Source organism: Bombus vosnesenskii, unplaced genomic scaffold (genome assembly GCF_011952255.1).
Source record: "Bombus vosnesenskii isolate JDL3184/JDL3185 unplaced genomic scaffold, Bvos_JDL3184-5_v1.1 scf7180000013314, whole genome shotgun sequence".
NCBI lineage: Eukaryota > Metazoa > Arthropoda > Insecta > Hymenoptera > Apidae > Bombus > Bombus vosnesenskii.
The window spans coordinates 1,188,030-1,204,620 of NW_022882960.1; the positions used below are offsets into that span (position 1 = coordinate 1,188,030).

General features: G+C 46.2%; 2 protein-coding genes across 4 annotated transcripts in view; one reads left to right on the top strand and one right to left on the bottom strand.

Annotated features, from left to right (window-relative positions):
* LOC117235130 (TSC22 domain family protein 1) overlaps positions 1-16,591 on the bottom strand; it is a 92,988-nt gene that overhangs the window by 18,794 nt on the left and 57,603 nt on the right. For all 3 annotated transcript variants that reach the window (XM_033496876.1, XM_033496875.1, XM_033496874.1), the window contains exon 2: positions 9,477-9,762. In XM_033496876.1, the coding sequence (XP_033352767.1) occupies positions 9,477-9,702 (226 nt within the window). In that variant the 5' untranslated portion in view covers positions 9,703-9,762. The remainder of the gene's footprint in view (positions 1-9,476; positions 9,763-16,591) is intronic.
* Positions 12,528-16,591, top strand: part of LOC117235131 — a 56,943-nt gene continuing 52,879 nt past the window's right edge. The window contains exon 1 of the mRNA XM_033496877.1: positions 12,528-12,682. The gene's annotated coding sequence lies outside the window, so the exon portion shown is untranslated. The remainder of the gene's footprint in view (positions 12,683-16,591) is intronic.

Genomic DNA, 16,591 nt, shown 5'->3' on the forward strand with positions numbered 1-16,591 from the left:
CGTTAACGACGCGTAAATCATCTCGTTACTTCGATTGCTACCCAGAGAACGACTAAACGATGTATTTTCAGCCAGACACGAGAGCTTTCTATATAATTTAGTTAACGACTATAACGAGTTAATCGATGCCGTGGTGCAGGCGCCATGACAGATGACTCGATGAAGAACGAGACCAACGTTTGGCAACGATCCAATCATTGTTTTGTTAGTTACACGATCACGAGGTTATTCCTGGATTCCTTTGGATATTTTTAAGGAAAAGGAAACCGGATTCTTCATTTATCCGGCATCTGTCGTATCACTGAGATATGAGGTACATTCAAAGGCTCTTTTTCCTTGATCCTGACCATTTGTTTTACCGTAATCTGCTTGGTTTTTCTTCAATTTTATACCGTCACCTTATTAGGCTAATAGGTTTCCAGGCGTCGCTGGAAAGACTATAACTTCTTGCTCGTAAGATTTATGGTACCGTTGGAGATTTACGAAAGTAAGATAGGAAATGAAAAATTCCACGATCGTGCTTTGTCCTCGAGGCACAGGAACTAAGTAACTGGATGTTCCATTACGTCATATTAATCTACAATCAACGTACGTATTAATGGCGCGGCAATCGTGTCATTACTGTATCGTAACGCGGTCATTATCCGTCCGGAGAAGCGACGATGGAATTATACTGCATTCATGCCCGACTCAATTGCCATCTCGGAACTATAATCGAGATAAAGCCGTACAACGCCGGATCGTAGATCGCGATTGAAAATATGTTGTAAGGTGTACGCGATGGTTGCGTTCAAGACAGGACCAGAGACCAGGGAGAGGGAATAAAGGAACAGCCGAGAACAGATCCATCACCAGGTGAATGATCGCTCTTCCGATTTATCCGTCATCCCATCTAAAGTTCACCAGGTCCGTCGCTGCTTCCATACGCGCCGCTCCTGTCTATCTGTCCGTAAAGGTGTGGCCAGAAAGACAGCCGAATTGACAGTCAACGCTGGGTGGGTCAGAAATGAGATGGAACGTATCGTTCTGTCCGTTCTTATTATTCTGCATTTAGAAGAATTACTGTGATTTACGGCGGTATAATTTTGAGCTTAAATCATTCGACTTTGGTTTACAGATCCCAAGTAAAATTCTCAATGATTAAAAATTTCAATTGCTGAGGAAAGGATTCTGCTCGTCCAAGTTAATAAATTACCTATGTCATTGTAAAACGTCAGGGTTGTATTTGCGGAAAAATGTCCGTTCATTCTGCCATAGGATTTACGTAGGATCATTAAAGTTACTTTTCAAGCAGCCATCAGAGTAACGAGAAGATTAAAGAGACTCAGCGTCGTCGGAAGAAACGAGTAGAGAACGTAAAATCGCGAAGTGGCGCGTTTATCGTCCGATCTTTCCGATTCAACGCGATGTCAATCGTATCTCGGTTGTCACCTTCGCACGATGGGTTATCGACCACGGCACTACAGATTGCACGGTTCGATTAGGTGCGTAAAATCGGCTCTCGGAGTACGCATCAATCTTGATATACCGCTCGCTATACCAGTCTCTCCAATCAAGGATACTATTTACAAATAAAAATACGAGGCAGTTACACGTCGAGTCGAGCATAATGTTTTCAACAACATCAATTGCTTAGTGTCTGAACCGTAGACTCACTCTAACATCCGATTTCAACGAATCGAAGCGAGTCGAAAATTCTCAAGGAAGCAGCTTTCGCTCGATGCACCCTTCAACGTTTCCTGAGAAATAATCCTGAGGCTACGCGAGGCAACGTCCAGTTAACGGAATCATTCATACTCTACGTCAACCGTACGCGAACCGACGAGGGAACCAGCACTTGGCACACGTCAATGTCAAGTTCTCGTACTTGCGTCGTGTAAAAGTGTAAGAATAGAATCGAGTGGATAGGTTTTCCTCGTCCTTCCTCGACTCGACGTAGACAGAGGTACACTTCTTCCCGTTTGAGAACGCTTGAGCGTAATCGGTAATGGTCGCAGGGAAAGAAGCTAGAAGGAAAACAAAGCGGGCATTATCGTTCTTTGGGAACACGGCCGCTTGTAGTCGCTTCAACGACTCGTACGGTAATTATGACTTGATGGCTCTATTGCTGCGGTGTCTATGTCGTTTGAACCTGTTTTTTTTTTTCTGAATGCCAGTCATGTTTCAGTCTTTGAGTCGCTCGACTGATCTTGAAAACGTCAGAACTTGAGATCGGTTGAGGGAGTAAAAGGAATTCGTTTTGTTTCGTTTGTGAATACACTCTGGTGATTCTTCTTGAAAAAAGTTGTATAAGTCGTAAAACCAATCGAGTCAGATCGATCTCACATGTAATATCGAAAATTGCAGCCATTTAGAGTATTCGATAGGAAGAAAACGATTTTATCAAGAATCGAATCGAAGCTCGATCAACTCCAATAGATCAATTTACCACCTTGCCATTATTCTGGAACAGAAAGTAAGTAGAAAATTCACGTGTCAATAAAGATAACGAATAGACACCCTTCGATGGATTGTGCTAATCAACAGCGGTGTGGACCGTTAGGTACAAACGAGAAAGAAATATGTAGAGAAAGAAATTATTACCATTCGGAGGAACCGAGTTGAGTTGGCAAGCCATAGTTTGTTGATTTGCCACGGACGCGGTGGTATTTCTATCGGTTCTAATGTAGCGATATACGCCGGCTGTTAACAACTCTTTCTTCTCCTTGTGAGCGCGCCTGTCGCGTGAAACAAGATAAGCGAAAAAACGAGGGATAAATAACGGAGGCTACTTCTCAGCTATCCTTCCAACGACAAGAATTCCTAAACGAACAACGTATCTGTGTACACACACGCGTGTGCGTGGCTGTGCGCGTGTCACCATGGTGAAAAAAAAGGTTGCGAGAGGAAGAAGGAGAGAGCGTAGAACGCGGATGTTTCCGGAACACGGTGGATGGGCCGTGTTTCCGAGATAAGACGCCTAAGTTCGGCATAGTTCGGTAAGTGGCGAAGATAAGAGGCATCAAGACGACTGTGTTCAGCCGTTGGAAAACACGCGATAGCCTGTCTCCAGGTAATCGACGCGACTTGTAATCTTAATTACCTGAATACCGCAGGCAGAATCGCGTAGCTCGGTGTATCAATATGACCGTTCTTTACGCTACGAGCAGAAAGAAAGCTTGTTAAGTGCGATCCTCGTGAGAACTTTTAAGTGTACACCGCGTTCTGTTATCGGTCCAGGGAATGGGTCGAGTCAGTGACAACCAACGATACACCTGCGATTAGGAGGAAAGCGTAGAAATAATGTTGTCTTCGAGAAACGATCATTCGACGAATGAAATTAAGCCGAAGGGCAACGACTTTTTGGCTCGTTATTGGTCGAGCGCTACTTATTGCTCGCGTAAATTTTAATGGAATTCGAGAATGATTACCGAATGCGTCTTGTTTCTACGAAACTTGAAAGTCCAGTAAAATTTACATACGAGATTCGAACCGCTTTGCAACTATCATTCTGATAGTTGTAAGCTAACAGAAAACTCGTTAAGCGCGACCCACGTGAGAACGTCGGATAGCAAACGCAGTGCGCTATTATCGTGAACGAGACGATAGCCTGAGAAGGCACCTGCGACCAGCTTTGAAGGTATTTATAAGGACGACAAGTGTCTGGGAAGACGACTGGATGTCTTAGAATAATCTGTAACTCATTACGTGTCTGTGATAAAGGTAATTCCACTCAGTCTCAAGGTTACAAAACCCATGTAAGTTTTCACGAAGCACGTAGTTCTCAATATCAACGAGATCATTAGTCTCGACTCGTTGCTCGGTCCTTGTTGATTGTATCGATTATCATTGTTAAGAAGTTACGAGCATCTTGACGACAAACACAACTGTCTTCCTGTGTTTAATGATCGCCACGCTACTCGAATACGGTAATTATGGTGTTACAGCTATTGTATACCTTAATTTGTAGCAACACCTTTTCGGTTATGATTTACACGCTTCGTTTCAAAGTAAACTTCGCGTAATATATCGTTCCGCGACAATCGCTGACTCGATCAATCGAGGATGAGTCGATAAATTGGTCTTTCGTGGCGATAATGCACGTGCCACATGTGCGCCTTTCGTATATAACCCTAAATTCATCGTTGCACCGACAACTTCTCCGCGGATTAATGATTCGCTCGAACGTATCCGAGTGCCGTTTGTTTGCATATCATTAACGCACGACGCGGTTAATTAATCGTTCGACGATCAGCGCTGTTACGCCTGTTATCCGCTTTCAATTTGCCATGCAAATACAATTTCACAACTTCTTTTTTTTCCTTTGCGCCATCTGCTCGAGGCGGCCGCTTAGCATTTTTCATCAGGATCATGGAACGACGAGTTCGCATTGCCGCGTGAATCATGCCATCGCGCCATGTAGCTTCATTTGAGTTATTGGCTGTTCTTGTGAGAAGCTCATTTGTCGAGACCTATCAAGATTATGGACTTGAGTGCTGTTAACTAATGGCTTTCATAAAAGGCAATTAAAAATTCTCCGAACTATCAAGGAAATTGTAACCACGGAAATTTGAATATCTGATGGTAGGATTTTTCGCGAGCTTCGAACGCGCAGGTTTGGCGCGATAACTGAAAATGATCTAGAAACGTATTTCTTTGATGTATTGCTATGTTACATATACATATAGCATTTGAAACTAATAGAAAATGCCTGCGTGTGAATTTTTCGTCTTACGCTTGTTGAAAATCCTATCGTCAACTTTTTAAGGTCCTAAGTCGAGTTGGAATATCAACCAGTACACGAACTTCGTCCATTTCCATCATACGCTACCAAAGAATCGGCAAGATTCGCCCACTCCAGAATCCAAAAGCGTCCTGTATCCGTTTTGTTTTATTTAAAACATCAAATTGGTTTATTTCTGCCATACATTGGAGTCGAGCTGAGAACAATTCCTCGGCAGGACGCGCGGATTAACCGTAAGCGGCCGATAAATGCGAGCACGCGTAACGAATCGGGGTGCACGCAATCAAAGGGGAGCACACAAGTGTACGGTAGCCCTGCAGCGCGCAAGAAACCGCTGCCAATAAATCTACGTGGGCGAGATTGCCTCTAAGATTAAAAGTACGCGGCTCGGGAGAGAGCATATAAAAGTGCCGGGCACCAGGAGGAGCCGTCGAAAAATTTTCGGTCGCACGAAAGGGACCTGGTTCGCTCTCGTTTGCATCCTTCTGCAGCTCGCACTTTACGGGCGCGAACCAGCCTGTTTCTCCTTTTTTCTGCGAACCGAAACATGCGACATCGTGGCTACGGGGAGAAAACGACACCGATGACCAATGGATTCCTCGATTAGATGCCCGGCTCAATTAAACGGGGTACTCCCAGCTCCTCTTCCCGCACGATTTATCGTTGCCGACCCCTTACGTAAAAGTGAACTCGTTGTACAGGGATTACCTTATACTTGTGGTCGTTGAAGATAAAGGATTTTTTCTATGCAAAGAGAAAGTCTCTGATATTTCACTTTTTTGGGAGAAGCAGATCGCAGCACGAAAAAGTTTAATAATTACGACATATCAACGCGAAACTCTTTAATTTTTTAAGAAACGGATCATGGAAACAAAAAAAATGGATGATAATTAAAGACACTGCGATTTTTAATTACGAAAATCTTCGAACTTTCCGGGAAGAAACCAAGTGAATTTCACGAAAGCAGTCCCAGTTTTCTGTACCCCAACTTCGAGGCACCAAAATCTCGAGGCGTTATCCTGGTTACCAAAGGTGTGACGATGCGCCGCTCGCAGAGGAGAAAGAAGCACAACGAACAACGCTACGACAAGAACGCTCCCGGTCAGAGCAGAGGGGCTGTTACTGGACCGGGCAAAGAGAAAAAGAGGCCTCGTTATGTAGCCTGGGTCCAGTATATAAGTACGCAACGAGAGATAACATCGGCCCAATACGAATATACGTAGCCGGGGGCGCGTAACGCGAATTAAAAGGATGACTCAGGCGAGGACGAGCATGCTTTTGCGAAACGCAAGGATATCCTAACAAGCAACCGATTAAACCAGACCACGGACGATAAATGACATTCGCTGCGAGAGGGATGAAGTTGTCTCATGGTTTTACACGCTCGAAGGAGGCTGTTCGACGTGTGCTATTACAATCAGCGTGCGGCTTCTCGTTCTAATTGACGGTCTGCGATCATTTCGTGCGGCATCGCGTGATTAGCTCACAATCAAGCGAGCCACGATCCATTGCGTTTAAAACGGAGCTTCGCGCGGTGATTTCGACTTCCCATTCGAGATGCTGCCACGACGCTTCAACCGTCGCGTTAGCGTGTTTCTTTGCGGTTGTCGGCACTCCGTTGGGTGCACCCTCATTTTACTCGAACGATCCACTGTCGATGGACGATCGGTTAAAATCGAGCGGCGATCGCTGATGGAAACGCGTCGCCTCCGGCTGATCCTTTTTCATCGACCGTTATACACTCGTATCTTGCGATGCGTCTCGATTGCTGCTGTCAACTTTCGACGTGGTAATTTACCCAGTCTTCGGGTAAGCACTATATTATACATATATCCCGCATCTAATTCTAAGAAATATGCGTTTCGTACTTCAGGGGTACAAAGAGGAATGCAACGTCTCGTTTAAAAATCGGTTCTCGAAAAACTCGAGTGGAGAAATGTTCGCGATCAAACAGCACGTTCAAAAAGATGCTTAGCAACGTTGTCGTGCTAAGGAACGAGTGGTCCCGAAGTCACGAGGAATCGCGCGTCCACGCGAGAGCCGGTCTCGAAAGAAACTCGAGAGCTCGAATTAAGTTCTCTCTGTCCCTTGCGTTTCGTTCGTCCGCCCGTTGTATCCCGTCTTCTCCTTCGCGCCGCTTCATGCCACGACGACCAGTTCGCGCACTCGTACCACCGACTCTCGAGTCGGAGGCGCGATCTCGTAATTATTACGTCGCGCAAGATGCGAAGTGACGCGATGATTACCCCATCGCGAGGCTGCCTTAAACATCCCCCCATCTCGAGGTCTCCTCTCTCTTTATCTTCTCCCATTCCCTCCCTCCTATTTATCTTAGCGTTTTTCGCAGGGTAATTGCATCGGTTTCGGACAAGACAACAACGCCCGACCGCGGATCGGCCGCAATCTCATCGGTCTACGAAGCGCCTCGATCTTTAGTTGATTTATCTCTTTAATAACGGCATTAAAATCGACCGCACGGCTTATTACGAGTCATCCATCACTTGAACGGGTCGCGCTCGTCTTTCGACTGTGGCGTGCGAGTTTCAATTTCCATGGTATCTCGGACCTTGCGTTTCGCTCGACCGTCCTCGCGCGACCTTTCGTTGGATTTACGAGCGCCCGAACCGTTCGCCAGTGGTTCGTCAGGCGGCCGCTACGTCGACAGAAGGAGGAATAAATCTTCGCTTTAAAATGAAGCGGGCGACGAAACGCGGCGAGAAAACGAAGCCACCATTCTCCAAGCTAATTGTCGGCTGGCGTAAGCGGTGGAACGACATGCCGGGAGCACAGGCGCCCGAGCGAAACGGGGATGGGGCCGAACGGAGCGCGTCCTCGTTGCACGGTAGGATGCACCGGGCCGCCATTTTCGTGGCGGTACAACAGAGGCGTAATAACTGCTGGAATTCATGGTAATGGCGATAATGCGTGCCTGGAACGATGGGGCCCGCAGGGGCTGAAACAAGGAGGAGGGCGGTTGCGCCGAACAGGCCTCGAACAGAGGTGGGGCACCCTGCCACGATACGAACAGACTTACGTATGTATGTATGTACACTTTGGTTCGCGTACGTGCGAACCAAGGACCTTCAGGGTAGAGCTGGCTTTCTGATTGGACGAATTCCTCCGACCGAATGTACAGCACGGCCTCCGTCCAAAGAACCTTTTCAATCGAAACCGTTTCTACATCGAGTGTTTAAGCACCGATCGATGCGGTTTTGTTTTTACGTTGTTCAGTTATATGCAATCTTGTCTTTTATTATTCAATTCCGTGTAACCAACTTTGAATTCTTATAACCATCCTTGAAATCGTCCATATCGAATTTGACAGATTCAAATGTTCGCATCTCAGAACCTGGCAGTCTGGAAATACTTTTTTCTATTTCTTTTTATTGTTTCGTTTCGTAGTCTTTTGATACGAATCTCTACGATTACCACCGTGTCAACTAAGTCGAAGAACGAGGAGAGAAAAATAGATCGTGAATACGATCGCTGAAGGGAGAGTCACAGGAGTGGTCGTATCGGACCTCCGATTGGTCGAAACGTCTCAGCCGGATGTGGAGGTCGGGCTAAAGCGAGGGCGAGCTCTTGAATTATCCGTCTTAATTTGTCCGTCACGAGAATTAGCGCGAGTCGAATGAGGGACATGTGGAGAGGGAGCGTGCGAGAGAGCGGTGGAGTGAAGTTTTACAGGCACGAACGCACGCCGGGCCTCCCATGGTGCACCCAACGGTCGACCTTTCACCCCGAGGACCCCATACGCTGGAAGACGTACACCTTGCGTGCTCGTTCCTTTTTTACCTTTTAACCAATTCCGTCCTATCGATTATGACATCGCGAACGCCTTCCAGGTATAATACGAGACGTTAATGTTCTACGTAGCGTTACACGTACATTAAAAGACTACTCCTCTTCCTTCTTTTCCTCAAATGTACAAGCAGGTCGATCGTTCGTTTCATTGATTCTATCGGAAACAAGCGGTAAATGTTATTTAATAGTTTGCTTTAGAGATATACACATTCTAACGTTCTATTACCTAACATTAAATCTTAATAATCTAATTTTCAATGTGTATTGCGACTGTATCGACAGCTGCCTGACCATCGATTTCGAGTATCTTCTCGTAATGAAGTCGCTTCTATTTTCTTATGTAAAAAACGAGCAAGAGAGACCTCAGGATGGAACCGCACGTCCGATAATGCCCGTCGTTTTCTTAGTCGGTGTGCATCGTTACATCTCGTAATAAACGTCCGCAAAAATTCATCTAGTCTGATTTTTCTCAGAAATCCTTTAATTACGCGAATGTCGAGAGTCGTACTGGTCACTGGACTCAGAGGATACTTTAGGAGAGACCTTGTTTTTCGATAGAAACTTGGCTTGAAGCATCCTCTAGAAAAGCTGTTTACTCGGCAAATACGCCAAAAATACGGTAGAGTATGTACAGAAGGAATAACACGTAGCCCTTGATGTTACCACTATAATACTTTCCTAACCCTTTTCAAGAGAGGCCCGGTTGAAGAGCTGACAAGAGGAAGGCATTCCGAAAGGGACACTGAAAACATCATCTTCCAGAAACGCGTCGTCAAAGCAAAACACTCAGACAAAGGATCTTAATTGGAACCGAAGAAAAATCTATAAATTTGATCGAGTAAACGATTCGTCGCGTGTCTGAAAGATCATCCACGAATATCTGGAATATCAGTATCGTTGGAATGGAGCGCGTGAAGGGTGGAAATAAGATTGTGCCGGTGGCACTTACCGAGAGTGCCGTCGAGAGAAAAGGAATGCCTGTTGTTCCTCCACGCCCACGAACACAAATCACAAGTGGTAAGTCCGTCGGTGGTAACACCCTCCTCGGGTAAATAAGGTGGTCTAGGCGGCGGTGGTACGAAGCTCCCGATCACAGCCCAAAGAGAATCGACGTCGTTGCCGACGCCCGTGTAGTACAGCAGTTCCTCCTCGGCCACACCGGCAAACCAGTCCATGTCGTTTACGCTGGGATGAACCGTGTTGGTGCTTGGTGTGCTCGTACTGACGACCGTCACCTGCAACGTGAACATCCCCATTAAACAATGGATTTTGGTTGAGACGTTTAAAAAAGACTATTATTTCTTTACAGTGAAACGAATCCTTCGAGTATACGTTGGATCCTCCTTTAAACGTTCAGGAAATTGTCGTTGTAAAGGATGGTGTAGATACCAAAGAACGACTTTCTTTTAACAGGTTGAAATGGACAAGAAGTTCCGGATAAATACGGTTAATGGAAGCAGCGTGGAAACATTACGCTTCCCAATTGGAAGGATACCTACATCTGTCCAGGAAAGCAGCGAGAGATTGCAGTGAACAGACTGATGATCCTCTTCCGCTCGTGTTTCGTGAATCACCGGCGCAAATAGTGACTAAAAAGTATACCGTTCGGCTGGTCGTTTCGTTTTCTGAACCGACCAGACGAAGAGAGAAAGAGAGAGAGAGAGAAAGAGCGGCACTTTGTGGGGAACGCTCGGTCGTCCTAACTCCTACGACAAACAGTTGAAACGGTGCGGGCGGTCGCAAACAAATCTTTCTCCCTTCGTCTCATCGCTTCCAAGTTCCGAGTTTTACGCGACGGATAAACCTCGGTAAACAGTGACAAAGCGTTCGTACGTTCATTGTCGACCGAATAACTGGGATTGATGAGTCGCGTCCTTAGGAGTGTTTCTTGTAATTGGGGCAATGCACAAAGGAATGGTGACGATGCACCTTTGGAAATATTCTCATCGTTCCACGGTCTAGCGACGGACTTTAATCACCGAGAGATCTAATGCATCTTCCTTTCATCGATTTTTTTGATGACAAGATTCGAATATGTTCCATTAGGCGTGTAAGCAGTTTCTAGTAACTTCCATATTGTGTAACAATATGGCACGTGATTGCTGAGTATTCTTGAGCTGTTATTTTAAACATACCATATTTTTTTTGTAGTTTTCTATATTTTTGTTATTATTGAAATTCCCTTGAATCATTGAAATTTTTTCCTGAATGGAAAAGTCTTCCAAGTTGAATGTAAATATTGTAGAAACGCGTTGCTAACAGGGGAATTGCCGAGATGACAGATTATTCCTCGCTGCATACATTTTTTATCTCAGTTTTGGTATAACTTTCGCTAAAAGTACAAAATGGCTTACAACAAGTAATACCGTTCCTTCATGCTTCAATTTATGATCTCGTTATACAACGGAGACTGCTATAACTATCAACATACCTTCGAATTCGTAATGAAAACCGTAACATGATCGAAAAGTTGAAATGCCCTTACGAAGATCACGAATTACGCTATAATCGTTGATAACTGGAAGCCACGAGGATTCTACTCGACAAAATGAGCAACTGGCGCATATTACGGGGAAATATCGTGCGGATGATTGTAACGCAAACTCCATTCGATTAATAGAATGAACGTTGTCGTGTTGGTATCTGCGACGAGACTAACCTCCCAGCGAGCACGCTTTAGGGAGGAGCGACTTCGAACAATTTTCTGGTATCGATGCTTACACAAGCCGCGATTACCCCGACGAACGACCATGTGCCACGAGACCGTGGCCGCCTCGAGCAACGAATTTCACACACGATTTCCCTCGACTCGAAGAAATACCACCTTCCACGCCGCGTTTCTTTCAACTACGAGAAATTGAAAGGAGCGTATTTATATTCGTCACAGCCCGAACCTGCCTTCCAGCCACGCGCAACATAATTGCTCGTGATTATTGAAAGAACGAGCCACGAAGGACTAGAATTAAAGATAAATCGTAACAGTAATTTCTATCGTCCTATCGTTCGTTCTAACTTCGTGCACCTTTAAACATCGTTAAATTGATTCCAAGAAAATTCGGAAATTTCCTGTTCGACCATGTCGTGTCTTTGTATTTCTCGACAATTTGTCGATAGAGCTTGACGAGAAACATTGTTCATGCACGAACTCGAGGTGAGCCTTCGCGAGAATTATATTGTGCTCGTGTTTCAATTAAACGAATTGTATCATGTGGAAGATCGCGTCAATTTTTGCGCCTCCTTTCACGCGGTTTCTCCACAAAAAGAAGTAACGCACAAGGATCGAAACGCCCTGGTGTCCCATGGGCCGGGGTGCTTTTGTGTCGGACGAAGGGGGTCCATGACCGTGATTATGGATGGGCCTTAGCGTCGATGGGGCCCCGCGGTCGCCGCACAATGGCATGCATTGATCGGCTTAATTACCGTGATATCGGCGTAATTAAAGCCCCGTTGTGTCAAGACCCTTCTCTCGAAGGCGTCGACAAAACCCGTGACTGGACTCCTGGCATCAGGATTTCATCTCCTTCTTCGTCGCACCTCCCTGTTCGCCTGCTTTTTTATTTTCTCTGTTCCGCTTGATTCGAGAGACCGCTCTGTCACTTCCTCGCGCGCCTTGCCGATGCTTTGTTAATAAGCTATTATCCGCACACGGTGACGCGCCTTCGACGAATCGCCGCGTATTCCACGCTTCAGGCGTTTTCAATCACTCTACGTACGAAAAACGCGAACATCCAAGCGTATCTAAATAGACGTGCCAGTAAAATTCCAATGATCCTCGTTCCAAAACCTTGATCATCCGTTACTGATCTCTGAGAACAGTAGGTATTACGAAGATCGAGGTAAGCGCAATCTGTCAAATTTAATTTTAACTTACACCGTGTATGATGGAGTACAGAACAATAGAATATCGTCGTATACCACTTTTCCAAGAGATCAAGTCGCGTTGGTTTAAACGAGTTACAAAATTCATCGTGTTTTTATAATTTCAAGAGTCCGCGTCAAGTTTGTGTATTCGAAGAAATTCACACCTTTACGTAACGCCGTTCACGCGATTAATTCGAGTAGGAAGCTGAGCAAGAACGGTGTAAACGAGACAACTAACCAAATCGTGCGAGATCCAGCAGGAGTTTGACAGGAATCGTGAGCAGCCTGAACTCGGTGAGTGAACACAGCGGTTCGCTGTAGTATGTATATACGGTTACGTTAACAAATCGTGATGAAGTCAGCTTAGAGCACGATGCTTGTCGCGCTACGGTCAATTAACTCGTTCGGAAAAAGGTCTCTTCGTGAGAGAAATTGATTGATTTGCGATTCTCCGCTATAAACGTAACGAGCAGACCGAAAGCCTCGGTGTGCCACGAGAGGAGCCCGTGGCTTTTCGATCTCCTCTCAGTTGGCTCGTTACGTTCGAACGGGACGTATCGTTATAATTACGAGGCGTTGGCGTTTACGAGCGAGAGAATGATGCTTCGTACCTGTTAACCTGAACGTTCTCTTCGCCGCGTCATTCGTTCCTGTGCTCCGCGAGCGTCGCCTCGTTAAAAGATTCGTTAACTTCGCGCCAACCGATCTTGTTTATCGTATTATTCCGCTATGAATTTTAAATCGTGGTCATAAAGAAGCTCTAGCTTGCTCAGAAAATTTCATTGTTACAGAACCTTGACTCGGACTCGAAGGTTTTCTGCTGGCACAGAGGATTCATTCTCTGCGTCGTAAAACAAACACGCGCTAGAAAAAGAGACAGTTCCTCTCAGCGGGACAAAGGGACGAATTCTCTCGTAAAATCGGAACGAATCTTTCCCACTGTCGACGGAACGCGTCAGCCCTTTTCCCGAAACCCCGACTCCCCCACTTGGAACGGAACGGCACGAATTCCTTGGTCTCGGCTCGAATCCATCTTAGAGAATTACACGTTGGAATTCGCGCCCTCTTTCCGTCGACTGCGTCGGTCTCTGTGTTTCGTCGGCTGCCGCGCTGTCCATTTGCAATTCTGACACACTTCGCGGCGCGGCTATAGAAGCGATCGTCCCTGTATCGGCCTCTTCGACGAGGCCGCAGAGGAATCTGTCCGCAGTTTGAAGGAGGAAGGTGCCGCGAGTGGCGGTAGCGTTGGAATACCAAACGATTCCCGGAAACCGCTTCCACCTCACCCCCGGTTTCGCAGCCGGTCTTCCTCCTCTTCAATTTCGTCCTTCTCGTGTCGCGCGTTCGTTCGTTCCTTGGCTCGTTCTCGTTGGTCCGCTCGTGTCCTCGTGGTCATTTTCGTTGTCGTCGAAGAAGGCCTCCCCATGCCTCCGAGTTTTCGGGCGCGATACAGAGAGACGCGTGGAGAGGGGGCTGGACTGTTCGTGGCCAGCTTTAAGGGGTCGTTAAGAATGGGTTCGAGGGCCAGGGCCGTATATAACGGATAATTGACAGCCGTTCTCGAGACCGCCGTTTACTTTGCATGGACATTGAATCCGCGCGGCAACGCCGGACGAATGGACGGGCGGACGGACGAGCGGACGGATGGACGAAACGAGACGAGAAAGCATCGACGTGGGACCACGAAATTCGAACGCGAGGGAGACCGGCCGCAGATACGAGGATGCTGTTAAGGGAACGGGCTAAGGGAGGTGCGGTGTAAAGGCAAATGCTCGGGCTGGTCAACCTCGTAAATTCTTCAATTTCGATGCTCGAAAAGGCACAAACGCGGCCGTGTTATGCTACTCTTCCTCCCGTAACCGCGACCACGAGCACGGATTCGGTTTAATTGCCGACCGCTGGGAAAACGGATCGATCCCGCTTGTGCCGGCGTTGAAGTCTCCGCCGTTGCAATCTCTTCTGGCGCTCCGATTGCAATTGAAATACGAAACGAATATTTTTTATTATTAGCATACCTTTTTCTCTTGTCTAACATGTATATGTGTAATAATTTATGTGACGTAATATCATTATTATTGATTCAAAATTACACGTACCAGGGCAGTGACACGTACAGTACTTAGAAACAGGATTTAAACGGTACAAGAAAGGTCGGTGAATACGCGTGTCATGTGATATTATCCGGGGATCCGTTCCACGCCACATTCCTGAACGACATAATAACAATGTACAGTTAGACGAATGACAAGTAGAGCAGTCGCGATGCCCGTGAAAGTGCGCTCTTCTTCGTCGAGTTATGCCGCAAATTACGATCTCCCGCTGGTTTGTCGTGCGCGACCCCACGCGTACCCTGATGTACGTACTGCCACGCAACTCTCTCGCATTAAGAAAGTTGATGAAGTCTTTCGTACACGTTTCAAACGACCACTTTTTCCCTGTATCGCGTTTCTCACCGTTACGATCATGGCAATCTGTACGACGAGGGAATTTTTTTTCTCGACTGTCTCGTTCTCGACTCTCGTTCAACGTGAATTATCGGGCGTGAAGCTACTTAAGGGAAAACAGATGTTCGAACAATTCCGTGTGACTTTAATCGCATCGTATCGCGTGAATCGGGTGGTGACACAATCGGACGGTAATGAACACAGGAGAATCTAGCGTTTCACGCGCAAGAGGGTGAGAGCGAATAAATTTTGATACTCCGCAGGACACCTACGCTCGTCTCGCATTTTAAACCACAGAGACAAATAAAGGGGAAGAAATGGGGAAACAAACGGACAGGAGTGGAGGGACACGCGATGTACCGAAATATGCATTTCACTATGGTGTCTGTGGGCTGGACGATATGTTAGCGAGATTGGTATCAGCCGGGAGCGATGGGAACGATTCCGCGAAAGCAGGTTGCCCGGTCCAGAGTGACTTGTCAAAAGATTCCCGACCGCGCTCCCTCTCTTTCCAAGAGTCAGGTAATCGATCGTGTGGTTTCAGGCAACGATTTTTCTGTTCCTCGACCCTGGTACCTGTGGTTTCTCCTTTTCTATTTGTCGCCCCGACCTTCCTTTCTCCGACGAATCGTGGACTTGTCAACTCGTTTGGCTTACACCGGCTCGATGATCGAGATAAAATCCAGTGGTGGCTTAGCTACCCATAATGATATCGGTGCAGAACTCGTCGATGGACCAGTCCGATGTCACAATATTGATGTACACGCGGGTGCAATAGTCCTACTTGACCCGATCTCGATCTTTGTCGCGATTCCAACAAGGTGCTGCTGTTCGATGATTCGATTATCAGTTTAAGAGAGACCGACATCGCTCGGAGAATAACGTACGCAACAAATTTTTACTTCTCGTTATCGCAGTGGATTAATTTTGATGTCGTTTAACACAATAATGAAAATTACTCGAAGAATATCACCGGAATGACTGTAAATGATCTTTAGCTTAAATCGCTTCTTACTAAGAGAACGCGCCTCACGTGGAACCGGAATAGAATTTATTAATGCTTTTCGTTCGAGCGGGCTTTATTGCCCCGGCGAAAAAACCGGTAGCGTTGTTCGATTTTGCTAAAGTCCAATTACCCCCTGATAACAAAGGCGCGCTTTGCTTGCTGCCAACATAAATTACAAGCCATTTAATTAACCAACGTATTACGAAGAAGAATCGAGCCCGTTAACAAACTTTTCCGTAATGAGTTCGGTCGCTTTTATTGCGACGTACGACAGAAAAAGTACGAGGAAACGGGTAAGAATGAGATTTTATCGTCGTGGGCGAAAAAATGAAGATCGATCAATTTTTACAACGGTGTATTACCGTTAATTAGTAAACTCCAGCGTGCGTTTCGCATTACTACGTTAATTACTCTTAAGAAAAAACTCGTTTCATTCGAAGAGGCATTTCTCCGTTGCTTGGATAGTGCATCGTCGAAAAGCGACCAAACGCGTTAATAAATTTCGCTGTAACGAGTCAGGTCGCTTTATCAATGTTGGCGAAAAAAACGGGAAACGATCAATTTCTAAGAAAACGCGAACGGCCAAGCGGGATGGAAAATTAGTTAACGCGCGATCGACAGGTTATCTTGGTCTTCGTCCTTCTCGTCCTGGTCAAACTTGATGAACGTACCATAACCAGTTCCACAGCGCGGTCTATGAACGATGGAGCGAAGAGAAACGAGAAGAGAATTGGATGAGGAATAGGGAATAGG